This window comes from Entelurus aequoreus, linkage group LG05, assembly GCF_033978785.1.
Source record: "Entelurus aequoreus isolate RoL-2023_Sb linkage group LG05, RoL_Eaeq_v1.1, whole genome shotgun sequence".
NCBI classification, from domain to species: Eukaryota; Metazoa; Chordata; class Actinopteri; order Syngnathiformes; family Syngnathidae; genus Entelurus; species Entelurus aequoreus.
The window spans coordinates 3,001,338-3,025,066 of record NC_084735.1 but is presented as its reverse complement, the minus strand read 5'-3'; the positions used below and the strand labels follow the sequence as shown (position 1 = coordinate 3,025,066).

The window sequence follows — 23,729 nt, the reverse complement described above, 5'->3', positions numbered from 1 at the left end:
AAAAAATAATAATTAATAAAAATTAATATTGTTATCAATTATTGACATATTTAAGGCTTCAATTACTTCACATGGGAAAATATTGTATATTTTATGTGTTTTATAGGGGGTTTTTTTACAAAAAGGGCATAAAACAAAAATACGAAAAAATATAAAAACGTATAATCGACAAAGAGAAGTTATTCTAGAAATGTTTAATTAAAAAAAAAATGTAAACAATTTATGACTTATTTAAAACACTTTTACAAGTGGGGCCCTTTTGAATCCCCAATAATTTTAGTGGGATTTTTTTTAAACTGGCATTGCTCAAAAAATAATAATGAATAAAAATGTATATTGTTATGAATTGTTGACATATTTAAGGCTTCAATTACTTCACATCAAATATTCCACTTTGAAATATTATTTGGGGAAAATATTACATATTTTATGTGTTTTATAGGGTTTTTTGTTTTTTTTTACAAAAAGGGCATAAAACAAAAATATGAAAAAATATAAAAACGTATAATCAACAAACAGAAGTTATTCTAGAAACGTTTAATTAAAAAAAAAAAAAGTAAACAATTTATGACTTATTTAAAACACTTTTACAAGTGGGGCCCTTTTGAATCCCCAATAATTTTAGTGGGATTTTTTTTAAACTGGCATTGCTCAAAAATAATAATGAATAAAAATGTATATTGTTATGAATTATTGACATATTTAAGGCTTCAATTACTTCACATCAAATATTCCACTTTGAAATATTATTTGGGGAAAATATTACATATTTTATGTGTTTTATAGGGTTTTTTATTTTTTTTTACAAAAAGGGCATAAAACAAAAATATGAAAAAATATAAAAACGTATAATCAACAAACAGAAGTTATTCTAGAAACGTTTAATTTAAAAAAAAACTGTAAAGAATTTATGACTTATTTAAAACACTTTTACAAGTGGGGCCCTTTTGAATCCCCAATAATTTTAGTGGGATTTTTTTTAAACTGCCATTGCTCAAAAAATAATAATGAATCAAAATCAATGTTGTTATGAATTTTTGACATATTTAAGGCTTCAATTACCATACATCAAATATTCCACTTTGAAATATTATTTGGGGAAAATATTACATATTTTATGTGTTTTATAGGTTTTTTTTTTTTTTTTACAAAAAGGGCATAAAACAAAAATATGAAAAAATATAAAAACGTATAATCGACAAAGAGAAGTTATTCTAGAAACGTTTAATTTTTTTTAAAATGTAAACAATTTAAGACTTATTTAGAACACATTTAAAAGTGGGGCCCTTTTGAATCCCCAATAATTGTAGTGGGGTTTTTTTTAAACTGCCATTGCTCAAAAAATAATAATGAATCAAAATCAATGTTGTTATGAATTTTTGACATATTTAAGGCTTCAATTACTTCACATCAAATATTACACTTTGAAATATTATTTGGGGAAAATATTACATATTTTATGTGTTTTATAGGTTGTTGTTTTTTACAAAAAGGGCATAAAACAAAAATATGAAAAAATATAAAAACGTATAATCGACACAGAGAAGTTATTCTAGAACATTTTAATTTAATACAAATTTAAACAATTTATGACTTATTTAAAACACTTTTACAAGTGGGGCCATTTTGAATCCCCAATAGTTTTAGTGGGATTTTTTTCAAACTGACATTGCTCAAAAAATAATAATGAACACAAATTAATATTGTTATCAATTATTGACATATTTAAGGCTTCAATTACTACACATCAAATATTACACTTTGAAATATTATTTGGGGAAAATATTACATATTTTATGTGTTTTATAGGGTGGTTTGTTTTTTTTACAAAAAGGGCTTAAAACAAAAACATGAACACGTAATAAAAAAGTAGAACCCACTAAAAGTTGATCTAAAAATGTTTAATTAAAAAATATATATATTTATGTCTTATTTAGAACACATTTACAAGTGGGGTCCTTTTGAATCCCCAATAATTGTAGTGGTTTTTTTAAACTGGCATTGCTCAAAAAATAATAATGAATCAAAATCAATGTTGTTATGAATTTTTGACATATTTAAGGCTTCAATGACTTCACATCAAATATTACACTTTGAAATATTATTTGGGGAAAATATTACATATTTTATGTGTTTTATAGGTTTTTTTATTTTTTTTACAAAAAGGGCATAAAACAAAAATATGAAAAAATATAAAAACGTATAATCGACACAGAGAAGTTATTCTAGAAAATTTTAATTAAAAAAAAATTTAAACAATATATGACTTATTTAAAACACTTTTACAAGTGGGGCCCTTTTGAATCCCCAATAATTTTAGTGGGATTTTTTTGAAACTGGCATTGCTCAAAAAATTATAATGAATAAAAATCAATATTGTTATCAATTATTGACATATTTAAGGCTTCAATTACTACACATCAAATATTCCGCTTTGAAATATTATTTGGAGAAAATATTACATATTTTATGTGTTTTATAGGGTGTGGTTGTTTTTTTTTTACAAAAAGGGCATAAAACAAAAATATGAAAAACTATAAAAACGTATAATCGACAAAGAGAAGTTATTCTAGAAACGTTTAATTTAAAAATAAAAACAAAAACAATTCATGACATAAATATACATATATTTATGTCTTATTTAAAACACTTTTACAAGTGGGGCCTTTTTAAATCCCCAATAATTTTAGTGGGATTTTTTTCAAACTGTCATTGCTCAAAAAATAATAATGTATAAAAATTAGGGATGTCCGATATTATCGGCCTGCCGATATTATCGGCCGATAAATGCGTTAAAATGTAATATCGGAAATTATCGGTATCGGGTTTTTTATTATCGGTATCGTTTTTTTGTGTTTTTGTTTTGTTTTTGTTTTTTTAAATTAAATCAACATAAAAAACACAAGATACACTTACAATTAATGCACCAACCCAAAAAACCTCCCTCCTCATTCACACAAAAGGGTTGTTTCTTTCTGTTATTAATATTCTGCTTCCTACATTATATATCAATATATATCAATACAGTCTGCAAGGGATACAGTCCGTAAGCACACATGATTGTGCGTGCTGCTGCTCCACTAATAGTACTAACCTTTAACACTTCATTTTACTCATTTTCATTCATTACTAGTTTCAATGTAACTGTTTTTATTTTGTTTTACTTTCTTTTTTATTCAAGAAAATGTTTTTAGTTTATTTATCTTATTTTATTTTATAATTTTTTTTAAAAGTACCTTATCTTCACCATACCTGGTTGTCCAAATTAGACATAATAATGTGTTAATTCCACGACTGTATATATCGGTTGATATCGGTATCGGTAATTAAAGAGTTGGACAATATCGGAATATCGGATATCGGCAAAAAGCCATTATCGGACATCCTAATAAAAATCAATATTGTTATGAATTATTGAAATATTCAAGGCTTCAATTACTTCACATCAAATATTCCCTATATTTATTATTTATCACTTTGAAAATCTTTTGGGGGGGAAATATTGCATATTTTGTGTTTTTGCCATAAGACAGTTTTTTTTGACAAAAAGAGATGAACATTAAAAAAAATATATATATATATATATATATTTAAAAATGTATTTTATATCAACAGACCTGAAGGGACAAGGCCGAAAGGGACAAGCGGTAGAAAAATGGATGGATAGAAGTCATATATATATATTTTTTTTTTAAATACTGTATATATATATTTTTTTGTTGTTGTTGTTTTTTGTTTTTTTTTGTTTTTGTTTTTGTTTGTTTGTTTATTTGTGTTTTTAAATGGATGGATGGAAGTCATATATTAATAAAATAAATAAATAAATAAATAGATATAAAATATATATATATATATATATATATATATATTTATTTTTTAAATTAATATATTAATTAATATATTTATATATATATATATATATATATATATATATATATATATATATATATATATATATATATATATATATATATATATATATATATATATATATATATATAATATATATATATGTATATATATATATATATATGTATATATATATATATATATATATATATATATATATATTTTATTTTATTTTTTTTTTAAATGAAATTATAAAATAAATAAATAAATATATATAAAATATATATATATATATATATTTATTTTTTTTAAATTAATATATTAATTCATATATTTTATATATATATATGTATATATATATATATATATATGTATATATATATATATATATATATATATATATATATATATATATATATATATATGTATATATATATATATATTTTTTTTTAAATGGATGGATGGAAGTCATATATTAATTTAAAAAAAAATATATATATATATATATCTTATATTTTTATTTTTGTATTAATATATTAATTAATATTTTTAATATATATATATATATATATATTTTTTTATTATTATTTTTTATTTATTTTTATTTTTTTTTAATTAATATATGACCTCCATCCATCCATTTTTCTACCGCTTGTCCCTTTCGGGGTCGCGGGGGGGTGGGTACTGGAGCCTATTTTCAAAATGTTTATGACTGGGACCCTTGAGGTAAAAAATAATCCATATATTGTGTTGGTTTTGACAAAAAAAATATCTAAATGACCGCCGCATGCTTATATTTTTCAGTGTGAGGCCCTCAGTGGAAAAGGTCTGCACACCCCCGCTCTGCACAGCAATGACAGTATCGCACCAGGCGGTGGCGTTTTACCGTCATCACGCCGTCCATCAGGCCGCTGTCCTGTTTGGGCCCCTGCAGTCTCTCCATGGCCCACTTGTCCATGGTGGACGCCACCCAGGGGTCGTCGATGTTGAGCAGTCGGAAGCCCGTCATGTTGACGCCGCTGTAGCGATATGGCTCCAAGTCCAGGGCGAACAAATCCTGCGACGCAGCAAATATTTTTATTTAGCAAGCTCTGAGCTACAGCTAACAGCGGGGGATCCGTGCGACAACTCACCAGCGTGGTGAAGAAGAAGTGGTAGTACTCCGTCATCATTCCCATGGAGGAAAGCTGAACAACAGAATGCGCAAGTTAAAGCTTGTGGTATCGCAGTATCGCAGATTTTTGTATGTTTTCAAGCATAATAAAAATGGCTGAATGAACTAAAAATGTCAATACTTCAGTAGTATTGGCCACTAGATGGCACCAAACCAACCAATCGGGGCGCACTTTTCAGTACTTTGAAGCTGTGGCTGCTTTTATTTTGCCACGGTGGTAAAATGACATGTAGGGGAAAAACCCTCATAAGTACTTTGATGTTCCTAGATTAGCACTTTTCAGTACCGTGGCCGCTGATTGGCTCAGCCTCAGCCAGCATTACTACGTAGGATTAATGTCGTGTAAGTGTGACCGTTCAATTTACTATGCAGGAATGCATTTACCACAGTGCGGCTACGGAGGGTTTCATGGATTTATCTTCGATGTTGTAAATGAGATGATTCCTCGCTACTTTATAGGCTAGAAGACTTGTTGTGTTGAGTTGGAAGGCAACAGCGCCCCCTTGCCACACCCGATGGTCTGTATTTTCTCAAACTGGAGAAGATTAGGCTGACTAGGAACTGTGGGGTGCCTTTTCTGAGGTATGTAGGAGAAACTGATCTCCAAATTAACACTAATTGAATCAAAATAGAAATGTGGGTGGTTGATGAGCCCTTTGTTTGCTTGTGGGTTGCTATGTCTCTCTAAGGCCATTCAGGAATGCACCTGTCTGTGGTTTTATGTTGACTTCTGCCTGTGATTTCCTACTTTATTTATTGGTATTATTATTAGTAGTACTAGTAGTGGTAGTATTTTTATTTGTATTTATTTATTTATTTATTTTTTAATTTAAAAAGTTTGGACACCCCTGCTCTAACGTGTATTGCTGCAAAAATTTGCCAAAAAAAAAATCTTGAAAAAGTTAGCATGCTAGTGTTAGCATGCTAACAGTTAGCATGCTAACAGTTAGAGCAAGGAGCATTTTGGAACTGTTCAAATCCGTTGAGAAACGTGGTGCATCTAAAAGTTTGTATATTGCCCATTAATTTTCCTGGTAATTCCGGGTAATCGGGGAATTTTCCCGTTCAAAATGTCTAGGGTGAGCAGAGTGTGCGGATGGTGGAACGGTTGAGAAATGTGGACGTTGTTGAACTTGGAAAATCCCCTTTCGCTTCGATAGGAATTTCTTGGAAATTTTTGGGAAATTCTTGAAAACCCTGGAATTCCGTGAAATATGCGACGGAGCACAATTGTCCTGTGTGAACTGAGTGGGTTGGCGTTGGAATTGTTTGAATCGGTCGAGAAATGCGGAAGTAGTAGCAACTTTTATTGGAGAATAGGTGTGACGGTAAATCGGAAATACTCACAGAAAATGTCCGAAAAACAGATAACTTGAATGTCCTGACTAACGCGCTGATGGTGGAACGGTTAGAATCGGATGAAAAATATCACAGAAGTAGTCTGAAGAAGAAAGGGTAAAAACAGTGATATTCAAAAGCGGGAAGTCTTGTTAACCAGGGACATTTTGGAACCAGGAAAAATATTGGCTTCAATGTCCAGGGTGAGTGAAACGGGCAGTGATGTAAGAATACATGGATTTATTTCGCAATAATCCCTCTTAACAGCACATCATTGTCTGGATGACCCGGTGCTTTCCACTGAGTTGCATCATATGCTCTCCCCCCCCTCCAAACTGAGCCTACTCCCGCCCTCCCACCTTGTATTCAGTGTACAAAAAAAATAACGCATCTCTTCTCCTCTTGCGCATTCCTTCCTTACTCGCTGCGAATGTGACCTTTGCCTTTCCGAATGCTCAAGCTTTTCGAGTAAATCAAAAGAAAGACAATCTTGTTTGACTACTTGATTAGAAAATGTCCAATACACTTCAATTGCGCTGACTTGACAAGTGAAAAATTGTTTCTTGTGAAGTGTGAAAACATCATATTTGCGTGGAAAGAAATGGCCGGCACCTGCTTGAGGAGCTCCGAGGCCATGTGGTAGGAGCAGTCGAAGAGGATGAAGAACTCCTTGTCCTTCTTCAGCTCCTTCAGCAGCGGCCGTGCGTCCTGGTTGCCGGGCGTCAGCTGGCGGATTTTGATCTTCAGGTTGAGTTTGGCGGGCGCCTTGATCAACTCCTGCATACGCATCAGACCTGCGGGGAAATGAAACATGATTTCCATTTTTTTTTTTACAGAGACGCCTTATGACCACAATATTGGTAAGTCCCCCCTTCATGCTCTCCACTAATTAGCATTAGCATTTATTTATTTTGGTTGCTACTCACTTCTCCAGTCTTTATAGTGTGAACGGTGCAGTCCGTTTGTTGTGTAAAAATTGTTAGTTAGCGTCTGCATTGGCTAAGATTGATTGGTGCGCTAAGTGACATTAGCTAAAGAAACTAAAATTACCTGGGAGTGGAGTATGTGGATGGTGGAACGGTTCGAATCGGATAAGAAATGTGGGATATGGAGTCAATTGTATATTGCCCATTCATTGTCAATGGGGAGAAAATTCCGGGAAATTTGGGGAAAACCGGGAATTTGGGGAAAAGGGAAAACATGTTTTGTGTTCGATACATCGGAAGAGTAGTGTGGGTGGACGGTTGAAAGGTCGGAATCGGGTTTATTTTTTGAGAATTTAGGGCATTGTAGAACTATGAATACATACATTGATTTGGATGGGAATTTCCTGGAAATTTTGGAATTTTGGAAAAACTGAACATTTTTGAAAATATTGATAGTAGCTGTTGAAAACTGTTGCTGTAGTAACAGTTTGAATTGAAAATGGGTATTTTAGAATTCCTGGAATTTCAGGTAAACTGGGAATTTCTATGGGAAAAAAATAGGAGCATTAAGAGGAATTTTTTAAAGGTAGAATGGTCAAAAACGGTTGAAAAATGTGGACTGTGAAAACTTTCCAGCAAAACGTGAAAATAGGGCTGTGGAAAACCGGGAATTCCTGGAATTTTTTTGAGCTTGGAAAATGGTAGTTTAATTGTCCAAGGGGAGTGGAGTGTGTGGATGGTGGAACGGTTCGAATCGGATAAGAAATGTGGGATATGGAGTCAATTGTATATTGCCCATTCATTGTCAATGGGGAGAAAATTCCGGGAAATTTGGGGAAAACCGGGAATTTGGGAAAAAGGGAAAACATGTTTTGTGTTCGATATATCGGAAGAGTAGTGTGGGTGGACGGTTGAAAGGTCGGAATCGGGTTTATTTTTTGAGAATTTAGGGCATTGTAGAACTATGAATACATACATTCATTTGGATGGGAATTTCCTGGAAATTTTGGAATTTTGGAAAAACTGAAAATTTTTGAAAATATTGATGGTAGCTGTTGAAAACTGTTGACATAGTAACAGTTTGAATTGAAAATGGGTTATTTTAGAATTCCTGGAATTTTAGGAAAACTGGGAATTTCTATGGAAAAAAATAGCATTAGGAGGAATTTTTTGAAGGTGGAATGGTCAAAAACGGTTGAAATATGTGGACTGTGAAAACTTTCCAGCAAGAGGTGAAAATAGGGCTTCGGAAAACCGGGATGGAATTCCTGGAATTTTTTTAGCTTGGAAAATGGTAGTTTGATGGTCCAAGGGGAGTGGAGTGTGTGGATGGTGGAACGGTTCGAATCGCATAAGAAATGTTGGATATGGAGTCAATTGTATATTGCCCGTTCATTGTCAATGGGGAGAAAATTCCAGGAAAACCAGGAATTTTGGAAAAGGTAAAACATGTTTTGTGTTCATTATATGGTAAGAGTAGTGTGGGTGGATGGTTGAAAGGTCCAAATCGGGTTTAAAAATGGCGCAAAATTTTTTAAATTTAGGGCATTGTAGAACTATGAATACATACATTCATTTGGATGGGAATTTCCTGGAAATTTTAGGATTTCGGGAAAAACTGAACATTTTTGAAAATATTAATAGTAGCTGTTGAAAACTGTTGACGTAGTAACAGTTTGAATTACAAATGGGTATTTTAGAATTCCTGGAATTTCAGGAAAACCGGAAATTTCTATCGGAAAAAAATAGGAGCAATGGGGGGAATTTTTTGAAGGTGGAATGGTCAAAAACGGTTGAAAAATGTGGACTGTGAAAACTTTCCAGCAAGAGGTGAAAATAGGGCTTTGAAAAACCGGGACAGAATTCCTGGAATTTTTTGAGCTTGGAAAATGGTAGTTTAATTGTCCAAGGGGACTGGAGTGTGTGGATGGTGGAACGGTTCGAATCGGATAAGAAATGTGGGATATGGAGTCAATTGTATATTGCCCATTCATTGTCAATGGGGAGAAAATTCCGGGAAATTTGGGGAAAACCGGGAATTTGGGGAAAAGGGAAAACATGTTTTGTGTTCGATATATCGGAAGAGTAGTGTGGGTGGACGGTTGAAAGGTCGGAATCGGGTTTATTTTTTGAGAATTTAGGGCATTGTAGAACTATGAATACATACATTCATTTGGATGGGAATTTCCTGGAAATTTTGGAATTTTGGAAAAACTGAAAATGTTTGAAAATATTGATAGTAGCTGTTGAAAACTGTTGACGTAGTAACAGTTTGAATTGAAAATGGGTATTTTAGAATTCCTGGAATTTCAGGTAAACTGGGAATTTCTATGGAAAAAAAATAGGAGCATTAAGAGGAATTTTTTAAAGGTAGAATGGTCAAAAACGGTTGAAAAATGTGGACTGTGAAAACTTTCCAGCAAAACGTGAAAATAAGGCTGTGGAAAACCGGGAATTCCTGGAATTTTTTTGAGCTTGGAAAATGGTAGTTTGATTGTCCAAGGGGAGTGGAGTGTGTGGATGGTGGAACGGTTCGAATCGGATAAGAAATGTTGGATATGGAGTCAATTGTATATTGCCCCTTCATTGTCAATGGGGAGAAAATTCCGGGAAATTTGGGGAAAACCAGGAATTTGGGGAAAAGGGAAAACATGTTTTGTGTTCAATATATCGGAAGAGTAGTGTGGGTGGACGGTTGAAAGGTCGGAATCTGATTTATTTTTTGAGAATTTAGGGCATTGTAGAACTATGAATACATACATTCATTTGGATGGGAATTTCCTGGAAATTTTGGAATTTTGGAAAAACTGAAATTTTTTAAAAATATTGATAGTAGCTGTTGAAAACTGTTGCCGTAGTAACAGTTTGAATGGAAAATGGGTATTTTAGAATTCCTGGAATTTCAGGTAAACTGGGAATTTCTATGGAAAAAAAATAGGAGCATTAGGAGGAATTTTTTGAAGGTGGAATGGTCAAAAACGGTTGAAATATGTGGACTGTGAAAACTTTCCAGCAAGAGGTGAAAATAGGGTTTCGAAAAACCGGGACAGAATTCCTGGAATTTTTTTAGCTTGGAAAATGGTAGTTTAATTGTCCAAGGTGAGTGGAGTGTGTGGATGGTGGAACGGTTCGAATCGGATAAGAAATGTGGGATACGGAGTCAATTGTATAATGCCCCTTCATTGTCAATGGGGAGAAAATTCCGGGAAATTTTGGGAAAAGGGAAAACATGTTTGGTAGTTTGATTGTACAAGGGGAGTGGAGTGTGTGGATGGTGGAACGGTTCGAATGGGATAAGAAATGCGGGATATGGAGTCAATTGTATGTCAATGAGTCAATGGGGAGAAAATTCCGGGAAATTTTGGGGAAACCGGGAATTTGGAGAAAAGGGAAAACATGTTTTGTGTTTGATATAGTCTGGGAAGAGTAGTGTGGGTGGATGGTTGAAAGGTCGGAATCGGCTTTAAAAATGGCGCAACATTTTGAGAATTTAGGGCATTGTAGAACTATGAATACATCCATTCATTTGGGTAGGAATTTCCTGGAAATTTTAGGATTTCGGGAAAAACTGAACATTTTTGAAAATATTAATAGTAGCTGTTGAAAACTGTTGACGTAGTAACAGTTTGAATTACAAATGGATATTTTAGAATTCCTGGAATTTCAGGAAAACCGGAAATTTCTATCGGAAAAAAATAGGAGCATTGGGAGGAATTTTTTGAAGGTGGAATGGTCAAAAACAATTGAAAAATGTGGACTATGAAAACTTTCCAGCAAGAGGTGAAAATAGGGCTTTGAAAATCCGGGACAGAATTCCTGGAATTTTTTGAGCTTGGAAAACGGTAGTTTGATTGTCCAAGGGGAGTGGAGTGTGTGGATGGTGGAACGGTTCGAATCGGATAAGAAATGTGGGATATGGAGTCAATTGTATATTGCCCGTTCATTGTCAATGGGGAGAAAATTCCGGGAAATTTGGGGAAAACCGGGACTTTGGGGAAAAGGGAAAACATGTTTTGTGTTCGATACATCGGAAGAGTAGTGTGGGTGGACGGTTGAAAGGTCGGAATCGGGTTTATTTTTTTGAGAATTTAGGGCATTGTAGAACTATGAATACATACATTCATTTGGATGGGAATTTCCTGGAAATTTTGGAATTTTGGAAAAACTGAAAATTTTTGAAAATATTGATAGTAGCTGTTGAAAACTGTTGACGTAGTAACAGTTTGAATTGAAAAGGGTTATTTTAGAATTCCTGGAATTTCAGGAAAACTGGGAATTTCTATGGAAATAAAATAGGAGCATTAGGAGGAATTTTTTGAAGGTGGAATGGTCAAAAACGGTTGAAAAATGTGGACTGTGAAAACTTTCCAGCAAAACGTGAAAATAGGGCTGTGGAAAACCGGGAATTCCTGGAATTTTTTTGAGCTTGGAAAATGGTAGTTTGATTGTCCAAGGGGAGTGGAGTGTGTGGATGGTGGAACGGTTCGAATCGGATAAGAAATGTGGGATATGGAGTCAATTGTATATTGCCCATTCATTGTCAATGGGGAGAAAATTCCGGGAAATTTGGGGAAAACCGGGAATTTGGGGAAAAGGGAAAACATGTTTTGTGTTCGATACATCGGAAGAGTAGTGTGGGTGGACGGTTGAAAGGTCGGAATCGGGTTTATTTTTTGAGAATTTAGGGCATTGTAGAACTATGAATACATACATTCATTTGGATGGGAATTTCCTGGAAATTTTGGAATTTTGGAAAAACTGAACATTTTTGAAAATATTGATAGTAGCTGTTGAAAACTGTTGCCGTAGTAACAGTTTGAATTGAAAATGGGTATTTTAGAATTCCTGGAATTTCAGGTAAACTGGGAATTTCTATGGAAATAAAATAGGAGCATTAGGAGGAATTTTTTGAAGGTGGAATGGTCAAAAACGGTTGAAAAACGTGGACTGTGAAAACTTTCCAGCAAGAGGTGAAAATAGGGCTTCGAAAAACCGGGACAGAATTCCTGGAATTTTTTGAGCTTGGAAAATGGTAGTTTGATGGTCCAAGGGGAGTGGAGTGTGTGGATGGTGGAACGGTTCTAATCGGATAAGAAATGTGGGCTATGGAGTCAATTGTATGTCAATGAGTCAATGGGGAGAAAATTCCGGGAAATTTGGGGGAAACCGGGAATTTGGGGAAAAGGGAAAACATGTTTTGTGTTCGATATAGTATGGGAAGAGTAGTGTGGGTGGATGGTTGAAAGGTCGGAATCGGCTTTAAAAATGGCGCGACATTTTGAGAATTTAGGGCATTGTAGAACTATGAATACATCCAATCATTTGGGTGGGAATTTCCTGGAAATTTTAGGATTTCGGGAAAAACTGAACATTTTTGAAAATATTGATAGTAGCTGTTGAAAACTGTTGACGTAGTAACAGTTTGAATTGAAAATGGGTATTTTAGAATTCCTGGAATTTCAGGTAAACTGGGAATTTCTATCGGAAAAAAATAGGAGCATTGGGAGGAATTTTTTGAAGGTGGAATGGTCAAAAACAATTGAAAAATGTGGACTGTGAAAACTTTCCAGCAAGAGGTGAAAATAGGGCTTTGAAAAACCGGGACAGAATTCCTGGAATTTTTTGAGCTTGGAAAATGGTAGTTTGATTGTCCAAGGGGAGTGGAGTGTGTGGATGGTGGAACGGTTCGAATCGGATAAGAAATGAGGGATACGGAGTCAATTGTATATTGCCCGTTCATTGTCAATGGGGAGAAAATTCCGGGAAATTTCGGGAAAAGGGAAAACATGTTTGGTAGTTTGATTGTACAAGGTGAGTGGAGTGTGTGGATGGTGGAACGGTTAGAATCGGATAAGAAATGTGGGATATGGAGTCAATTGTATATTGCCCATTCATTGTCAATGGGGAGAAAATTCCGGGAAATTTGGGGAAAACCGGGAATTTGGGGAAAAGGGAAAACATGTTTTGTGTTCGATATATCGGAAGAGTAGTGTGGGTGGACGGTTGAAAGGTCGGAATCGGGTTTATTTTTGGAGAATTTAGGGCATTGTAGAACTATGAATACATACATTCATTTGGGTGGGAATTTCCTGGAAATTTTAGGATTTCGGGAAAAACTGAACATTTTTGAAAATATTCATAGTAGCTGTTGAAAACTGTTGACGTAGTAACAGTTTGAATTACAAATGGGTATTTTAGAATTCCTGGAATTTCAGGAAAACCAGAAATTTCTATCAGAAAAAAATAGGAGCATTAGGAGGAATTTTTTGAAGGTGGAATGGTCAAAAACAATTGAAAAATGTGGACTGTGAAAACTTTCCAGTAAGAGGTGAAAATAGGGCTTCGAAAAACCGGGACAGAATTCCTGGAATTTTTTGAGCTTGGAAAACTGTAGTTTGATTGTCCAAGGGGAGTGGAGTGTGTGGATAGTGGAACGGTTCGAATCGGATAAGAAATGAGGGATATGGAGTCAATTGTATATTGCCCGTTCATTGTCAATGGGGAGAAAATTCCGGGAAATTTGGGGAAAACCGGGAATTTGGGAAAAAGGGAAAACATGTTTTGTGTTCGATACATCGGAAGAGTAGTGTGGGTGGACGGTTGAACGGTCGGAATCGGGTTTATTTTTTGAGAATTTAGGGCATTGTAGAACTATGAATACATACATTCATTTGGATGGGAATTTCCTGGAAATTTTGGAATTTTGGAAAAACTGAACATTTTTGAAAAATATTGATAGTAGCTGTTGAAAACTGTTGCCGTAGTAACAGTTTGAATTGAAAATGGGTATTTTAGAATTCCTGGAATTTCAGGTAAACTGGGAATTTCTATGGAAAAAAAATAGGAGCATTAGGAGGAATTTTTTGAAGGTGGAATGGTCAAAAACGGTTGAAAAATGTGGACTGTGAAAACTTTCCAGCAAAACGTGAAAATAGGGCTGTGGAAAACCGGGAATTCCTGGAATTTTTTTGAGCTTGGAAAATGGTAGTTTAACTGTCCAAGGGGAGTGGAGTGTGTGGATGGTGGAACGGTTCGAATCGGATAAGAAATGTGGGATATGGAGTCAATTGTATATTGCCCGTTCATTGTCAATGGGGAGAAAATTCTGGGAAATTTGGGGAAAACCGGGAATTTGGGGAAAAGGGAAAACATGTTTTGTGTTCGATACATCGGAAGAGTAGTGTGGGTGGACGGTTAAACGGTCGGAATCGGGTTTATTTTTGGAGAATTTAGGGCATTGTAGAACTATGAATACATACATTCATTTGGATGGGAATTTCCTGGAAATTTTGGAATTTTGGAAAAACTGAACATTTTTGAAAATATTGATAGTAGCTGTTGAAAACTGTTGCCGTAGTAACAGTTTGAATTGAAAATGGGTATTTTAGAATTCCTGGAATTTCAGGAAAACCGGAAATTTCTATCGGAAAAAAATAGGAGCATTGGGAGGAATTTTTTGAAGGTGGAATGGTCAAAAACGGTTGAAAAATGTGGACTGTGAAAACTTTCCAGCAAGAGGTGAAAATAGGGCTTTGAAAAACCGGGACATAATTCCTGGAATTTTTTGAGCTTGGAAAATGGTAGTTTGATTGTCCAAGGGGAGTGGGGTGTGTGGATGGTGGAACGGTTCGAATCGCATGAAAAATGTGGGATATGGAGTCAATTGTATATTGCCCATTCATTGTCAATGGGGAGAAAATTCTGGGAAATTTGGGGAAAACCGGGAATTTGGGGAAAAGGGAAAACATGTTTTGTGTTCGATATATCGGAAGAGTAGTGTGGGTGGACGATTGAAAGGTTGGAATCTGGTTTATTTTTTGAGAATTTAGGGCATTGTAGAACTATGAATACATACATTCATTTGGATGGGAATTTCCTGGAAATTTTGGAATTTTGGAAAAACTGAACATTTTTGAAAATATTGATAGTAGCTGTTGAAAACTGTTGACGTAGTAACAGTTTGAATTGAAAATGGGTATTTTAGAATTCCTGGAATTTCAGGAAAACAGGAAATTTCTATGGAAATAAAATAGGAGCATTAGGAGGAATTTTTTGAAGGTGGAATGGTCAAAAACGGTTGAAAAATGTGGACTGTGAAAACTTTCCAGCAAGAGGTGAAAATAGGGCTTTGAAAAACCGGGACATAATTCCTGGAATTTTTTGAGCTTGGAAAATGGTAGTTTGATTGTCCAAGGGGAGTGGAGTGTGTGGATGGTGGAACGGTTCGAATCGGATAAGAAATGTGGGATATGGAGTCAATTGTATATTGCCCGTTCATTGTCAATGGGGAGAAAATTCCAGGAAAACCAGGAATTTTGGAAAAGGTAAAACATGTTTTGTGTTCATTATATGGTAAGAGTAGTGTGGGTGGATGGTTGAAAGGTCCAAATCGGGTTTAAAAATGGCGCAAAATTTTTTAAATTTAGGGCATTGTAGAACTATGAATACATACATTCATTTGGATGGGAATTTCCTGGAAATTTTAGGATTTCGGGAAAAACTGAACATTTTTTAAAATATTAATAGTAGCTGTTGAAAACTGTTGACGTAGTAACAGTTTGAATTACAAATGGGTATTTTAGAATTCCTGGAATTTCAGGAAAACCGGAAATTTCTATCAGAAAAAAATAGGAGCAATGGGGGGAATTTTTTGAAGGTGGAATGGTCAAAAACGGTTGAAAAATGTGGACTGTGAAAACTTTCCAGCAAGAGGTGAAAATAGGGCTTTGAAAAACCGGGACAGAATTCCTGGAATTTTTTTAGCTTGGAAAACGGTAGTTTAATTGTCCAAGGGGAGTGGGGTGTGTGGATGGTGGAACGGTTCGAATCGGATAAAAAATGTGGGATACGGAGTCAATTGTATATTGCCCGTTCATTGTCAATGGGGAGAAAATTCCAGGAAATTTTGGGAAAAGGGAAAACATGTTTGGTAGTTTGATTGTCCAAGGGGAGTGGAGTGTGTGGATGGTGGAATGGTTCGAATCGGATAAGAAATGTTGGATATGGAGTCAATTGTATGTCAATGAGTCAATGGGGAGGAAATTCCGGGAAATTTTGGGGAAACCGGGAATTTGGAGAAAAGGGAAAACATGTTTTGTGTTTGATATAGTCTGGGAAGAGTAGTGTGGGTGGATGGTTGAAAGGTCGGAATCGGCTTTAAAAATGGCGCGACATTTTGAGAATTTAGGGCATTGTAGAACTATGAATACATACATTCATTTGGGTTCATTTGAGTTAGTTAGTTAGTTAGTTAGTTAGTTAGTTAGTTAGTTAGTTAGTTAGTTAGTTAGTTAGTTAGTTAGTTAGTTAGTTAGTTAGTTAGTTAGTTGGTTAGTTAGTTAGTCAGTTATGTAAGTAGTTGCTTTGTTCGTTTCTTATTCCATTAGTTGATTACTTTGTTGGTTTGTTTGTTTGTTTGATCGCTCGCTCATTAGCTTGCTAGTTAGTTAATTTGTTGGTTTGTTCAATTGCTCGTTTATTCGTTAGTTACTTCATTAGTTAGTTGCTTTGTATGTTTGTTAGTTTGTCGCTTAGTTGCTTTGTTTGTTAGTTACTTCATTAATTAGTTAGTTACTCTGTCTTTTGTTCGCTCGCTCATTAGTTAACTGGCTGGTTAGTTAAAATGTTAGTTAATTTTTTAGTTTGCTCGTTTGTTAGTTACTCTGTTATTTATTTCCTTACTTTGTTAGATAGTTATTTTGTTATTTACTTCATTTTTAAGTTACTTCACTCATTAGTTACTTCATTTGTTCACTCGCTTTTTCGTTTGTTAGTTTGTTACTTCATTAGTTGTTTAGTCTGTTAGTTTCTTTGTTTGTTAGTTACATCTTTCATTAGTTAGTTACTTTGTTTGTTTGTTCAATCGTTTGCTTGTCAGTCAGTGAGCCCGTCCGTCCGTCGATCTGTTAGTTAGTCAGTCAGTCAGTCAGTCAGTTAGTTAGTTAGTTAGTTTGTTAGTTAGTTAGTGAGTATGGCATGATTGGTAAAATCCAGGCCAGAATGAAAGTGATGTGTTGTGGATTGACCGGTGCTGTCGTGGTAGACCAGGGTGAGTTTCCTCCACTTGAAGAAGGTGACCACGTCCAGGATGGCCTTGGCGATGGCGGAGTACTCCGGGTGGAGGTTGATGAAGAAGGTGTCTCTGTTGTCCACAGACGGATGTTTCCAGCGCGTCTGAATGTGCGGCACCTCCAGGGCGTTGCAGATGGACTGCACCGCGCTCACCGACGAGCTGTGGGACGGTCCGAACACTGCCACCACCCCTAGGGCCAGCTGGTCGCACACTGAAAACACCAAACAGCTTACTTACTTACTTACTTACTTACTTACTTACTTACTTACTTACTTTTGGAATGTACTTACTTTATATCAGTTAGTTCATTAGTTAGTCACTTTATAATTTAGTTACTTCACTGGTTAGTTACTTCAGTCATTAGTTAGTTACTTGCCCTTTAGTTACTTTGTTTGTTCCTTAATTCATTAGTTAGTTAGTTGCTTGATTGTTTTTTTCATTAGTTAGTTAGTGAGTTAGTTCATTCATTTGTTTGTTACTTTGCCCGTTAATTACTTTGTTCGTAGGTTAGTTGCTTTGTTTGTTTGTTAGTTAGATATATAGTTAGTTACTTCATTAGTTGGTTACTTTGTAATTTAGTTACTTCATTAGTTAGTTACTTGGTTCATTAGTTAGTTACATTAACCATTCATTACTTTGTTCATAGGTAGTTACTTTGTTTGTTATTCAGTTGGTTAGTTAGCGAGTTGTATAGACAGTTACTTCACATAGTTACTTCATTAGCTAGTTACTTTGTTCATTATTGAGTTACTTTAATCGCTAGTTAGTTAGTTAGTTAGTTAGTTAGTTAGTTAGTTAGTTAGTTAGTTGGCTGGTTGGTTAGTTCGTTAGTTGGTTGGTTAGTTAGTTAATAATTTCGAAATGTTAATTTCTTTGTTCATAGGTTAGTTGCTTTGTTTGTTTGTTAGTTAGTTGTATAGTTAGTTACTTCATTAGTTTTTTACTTTGTAATTTAGTTACTTCATTGTTTAGTTACTTGGTTCATTAGTTAGTTACATTAACCATTCATTACTTTGTTCGTAGGTAGTTACTTTGTTTGTTAGTCAGTCGGTTAGTTAGTGAGTTATATAGATAGTTACTGCATTAGTTATTTTGTAATGTAGTTACTTCATTAGCTAGTTACTTTGTTCATTAGTGAGTTACTTTGTTTGAAAGTTAGTTAGTTAGTTAGTTAGTTAGTTAGTTAGTTAGTCGGTTAGTTAGTTAGTCGGTTATTTAGCTAGTAATTTTGTAATGTAGTTACTTCATTGGTTAGTAATTTCATAATTTAGTTACTTCATTGGTTAGTTAGCTACTTTGCTTGTAGGTGAGTCACTTTGTCAGTTAGCTATTTAGCTAGTTTTTTGGCAAGTTAGAGTATTTGTTTGTCTGCCTGTTAGATAGTTAATTGGTTAGTGTGGTACTTTGTTTGTGGGTTAGTTAGTTAGTTAGTTAGTTAGTTAGTTAGTTAGTTAGTTAGTTGGTTGGTTAGTTTGTTAGTTAACGGGTTAGCTAGTTGCTTTGTTTTTTATTAGTTATTTTGTTAGCTAGTAAATCCCTCATGTAATTACTTCATTGGTTAGTTAGTTACTTTGCTCATCGGTCAGTTTGTTAGTTCATTAGTTAGTTAGCTAGTTTGGTAGTTTAATTAGTTAGTTACTTTGTAATTTAGTTGCTTCATTAGTTAGTTAATTAATTCATTAGTTAGTTACTTTGTTTGTTGGTTCGCTCACTTGTTTGCTTATTCGCTCGTTAGCGAGTTAGCGAGTTTGTTGGTTAGTTCAAGTTGGACGGCGAAATAATCTCAAATAATTAGCATGGCAATGTTAGCATGCTAACAATGTCTTTGTACGACTTACGGGGGCTGCTAGGATTTGAAGACTTTTGGCTTGGAATTATAATATTGAATTAGCGTAAGGCTATTAGCTAGAAATGTGTGCTAACATGGAACAAAATGTGGTCGTACCTCGTCGGGACGCCTCGAAGCCGTCAAACAAGTTGATCCTCTGGATGTCGTAGGTCAGCGTGACGTTGGGCATCAGCGTCTTGTTGCGGTTGATGTTGTTGACGGCAAACTTGAAGGCTAGCTCGTCCATGCTAACCAGCTCCCTCTCGCGGGTCTCAAAGATGCCACCTGGACATGAGGACGGGGGACAGGAAGCAGAAGCGTCAGGATGGAGTCGGTTTCTTTCCTTTCACGACGTCAACGCCACACGAAGAAGAACTAAGTCACAAGAGCCGGCGGAGTTAAAAGCTCCGTTATTTTAACGGGGTTCTTCATTGTCGGCAACCAGCTTTGTTTTGACGGTAGACTAAACAAACGCTAACATGCTAAAACCGTCGTAAGCGACCAATATAAAAATGATTGCCACATAAAACAAATGCTAACATGCTAACACGTAGAGAAAACTGTTGATTGTAAAAAAACTTAAAAAAATCTTAAAAGTTAGTAAATAATAAAAACATGTCAATAATCAGCAATAATTAGATGCACACAAAACATTTTTATTAATCTACTGACACAATAAAATAAGTAAATAATTAAAATAGTAATATATAATTTGATAAAATTATAATGAAATAAAACAATCAGTATGTCAATATATAAATATATTTACAAATAACAAATATTTTTAGGTTTAGTGCCGAATGTAAGTCATTTTTTTAACCTATATGTGACACAATTATAAAATAAACCCCATAATAATAATAGTAATAATAATAATATTAGTAAGGTTAATAATAATAATAATAATTAAAAAAGGAGACATTTTTAAAAATTCTCGAAAAAATTAACCATAACAAAATAATAAAAAATATATCAATAATTACACAAGCACACACATAAAAATTATAATAATGTACTGAAACATTAACTTAATTTATCAATTGTAAAAAACAAAAAATACGCAAATAATTAAAATAGTCATATATAATTTGATTAAATTATAATGGAATAATACAAATCAGTATGGATCAATAATAAATATTTACACAAAGAAAAAAATATTTTTAGGTTTAGTGCCAAATGTAAGTAATTTTTTTAAACGAGATGTGATACAATTATTAAATAAATCACACAGTAATAATAATAATAATAATTAACTGAGGTAAAATATTCACAAAAGTGTGAAAAATAACTGATTGTAAAAAAATAAGTAATTTTTCAAAATAAATCAAAAAAGTTAACCATAACCAAATAATAAAATTATATCAATAATTACACAAGCACACACATACAATTAAAAATAATGTACTGAATGGATAACTTATCATCAATTTAAAAAAATAAATACAAAATAAGTAAATAATTAAAATAGTAATATATAATTTGATAAAATGATCATAGGATAATACAAATCAGTATGTATCAATATATAATATTTATACAAATAAAAACATATTTTTTAGGTCTAGTGCCAAATGTAAGTCATTTTTTCAAACGAGATGTGATACAATTATTAAATAAATCACACAATAATAATAATCATAATAACAATAATAATAATGAACTGAGGTAAAATATAAACAAAAGTGAGAAAATAACTGATTTAAGACAAAAAAGTAATTTAAAAAAAAAATCAAAAACGTTAATCATAACAAAATAATAAAAAGATATCAATAATTACACAAGCACACACATATAATTAATAATAATGTATTGAATCGATAACTTATAATCAACTGTAAAAAATCAAATAAAAATATGTAAATAATTAAAATAGTCATATATAATGTGATAAAATGATAATGGAATAGTACAAATCAGTATGTATCAATAATAAATATTTATACAAATAAAAAAATATTTTTAGGTTTAGTGCCAAATTTAAGTCCTTTTTTTAAACGAGATGTGATACAATTATTAAATAAATCACACAAATATGATAATCATAATAATAATTAACTGAGGTAAAATATACACAAAAGCGAGAAAATAACGGATTGTAAAAAAATAAGTAATTTTCAAAAATAAATCAAAAAAGTTAACAATAACAAAATAATAAAAATATACCTATAATTACACAAGCACACACATTAAAATTATAATAATGTACTGAAACAATAACCTATAATCAATTGTAAAAAAAAAAAAAAAAAAAAAAGACGTAAATAATTTGAATAGTCATGTATAATTTGTTAAAATGATAATGGAATAATACAATGTATCAATATATAATATTTATACAAATAAAAACATATTTTTAGGTTTAATGTCAAATGTAAGTAATTTTTTTAAACGAGATGTGATACAATTATTAAATAAATCACACAATAATAATAATCATAATAATAATAATTAACTTAATTATAACAACAATTAAAAAATATGTCAAGAATTACACAAGCAAAAAAAATGATACAATTAATTATTATCAATTGTAAAAAAATAAAAAAAAGGTAAATAATTAAAATAGTCATTATAAAACTATAATTAAACCATACAAATCAGTACAAAAAATATTTTTACATTTTGTGACGACTGTAAGTCATTTTTTTATCCTAGAAGTGAGACAATTATGACATAAATCACATCCATCCATCCATCCATTTTCTACCGCTTGTCCCTCTTAATTATAACAACAATTTTTAAAAATGTGTCAATAATTACACAAGCAAAAAAACCCTGATACAATTACTTATTATCAATTGTAAAAAATAAAAAAAAAGGAAATAATTAAACTAGTCATGATAAAACTATAATGAAATCATACAAATCAGTACAAAAAATATGTTTACATTTTGTGACAACTGTAAGTAATTTTATTATCCTAGAAGTGAGACAATTATGACATAAATCACATCCATCCATTTCCTACCGCTTGTCCCTCTCAATTATAACAACAATTAAAAAATATGTCAATAATTACACAAGCAAAAAAAACTGATACAATGAATTATTATCAATTGTAAAAAAAAAAGGTAAATAATTAAAATAGTCATGATAAAACTATAATTAAATCATACAAATCAGTACAAAAAATATTTTTACATTTTGTGACAACTGTAAGTCATTTTTGTATCCTAGAAGTGAGACAATTATGACATAAATCACATAATAATAATAATAATAATAATAATCTATTTTACTGTGATAAAAAATACAAAAAAGTGAGAAAATGGCCGATTGTATTAAAAAAAAGAGACATTAAACAAAGCAAACTAACGTAATAATTCATTTGAAAGATAATTAGCAACAATAATAATAATAATAATAATAATTCCTTCGAAAGATAATTATCAACAATTCCAAGAAGTTCCTCTCACCGATCCGAAGAACTTGAGCTGAGCAGATCCACGCGTGGACGAGCAGAACCAGCAGGAGAACCAGGAAGGCTCCGGAGTCCATGTCGGTCCAGTTTTAGTCAGCATGACAGTCCACAGGAACCTCCTCGCACCTGCGTCTCCTTTCACGTCAACTTGACGACAGGACACTCTCGCGACCTCCGCCAAGGCTCGGAAATGTCGGCGGTCACGTGACCTCAACTCCCGCAGCCGGCGTAATCTTTGACAAGTCTGTAGAATCCTCCAAGTGGCTCCGAACCGACAACAATCTTCTTCCCCGCTGGGAAGTCGCAATCAATGCGGTGAATCCACTTCCGCTTGCAGCCTTCAAAGTAAAAGACGACCCGGAAAACCACTTAAACGGACTCTATTCGAGTGGAAATGAGGGCGATATTAAAACACATGTGTACTGAAATGACTTTTTGTCCAATTTAAGTTATTTATGTGTTTATTTTCTCACGTTAGATGTACCTAATGTTGGGGAAAAGTGTTTTATTTCCACAAAGACGTGACAAGTTAAAAAGTTAAAGTGGCAATGATTGTCACACACACACTAAGTGTGGCGAAATTATTCTCTGCATTTGTTCACCACTCTTAAACACCCCCTGGGAGGTGAAGGGAGCAGTGAGCAGCAGCGGTGGCCGCGCCCAGGAATCATTTTTTGGGCGATTCAACCCCCAATTCCAAGCCTTGATGCTGAGTGCCAAGCAGGGAGGTAATGGCTCTCGGCCGGGGGTTTGAACTCGCAACCTGCCGGTCTCAGGGCGGACACTCCAACCACTAGCAACCATGTCCACCTTTATACTGAAAGGGTCTCATCCTGTCCTCCTTTGGCCGGCGGCGACGAAGCAAGCAGATGGGCTGGCAGGGATGCTCCTGCAGCTGGATGCAGAAGCGGTCCTGATGAGAGCAGAAATAATCTTCAGGTTGCGGAGCAGATGCCAGATTAACTTCCGGGAGGAGGAGCCTTGTAAAACTGTCCCGCACACACACACACACACACACACACACACACACACACACACACACACACACACACACACACACACACACACACACACACACACACACAGGACATAAATATGTGACGTCATGTGACTTAAGT

At 33.6% G+C, this 23,729-nt stretch overlaps 1 protein-coding gene across 3 annotated transcripts in view; it reads right to left on the bottom strand.

The window, feature by feature from the left end:
* Positions 1–22,919, bottom strand: part of LOC133650027 (glutamate receptor ionotropic, kainate 1-like) — a 73,926-nt gene extending 51,007 nt beyond the window's left edge. For all 3 annotated transcript variants that reach the window (XR_009826175.1, XM_062046779.1, XM_062046780.1), the window contains exons 1-6: positions 22,607–22,919; positions 19,305–19,472; positions 17,313–17,570; positions 6,974–7,155; positions 4,983–5,036; positions 4,736–4,906 (exon numbers count right to left, since the gene is read on the bottom strand). Coding sequence is in view for 2 of the 3 variants with exons in the window: in XM_062046779.1 (XP_061902763.1) it covers positions 4,736–4,906; positions 4,983–5,036; positions 6,974–7,155; positions 17,313–17,570; positions 19,305–19,472; positions 22,607–22,688 (915 nt within the window). In the remaining variant the exon portion in view is untranslated. The remainder of the gene's footprint in view (positions 1–4,735; positions 4,907–4,982; positions 5,037–6,973; positions 7,156–17,312; positions 17,571–19,304; positions 19,473–22,606) is intronic.
* Positions 22,920–23,729: the final 810 nt, after the last annotated feature.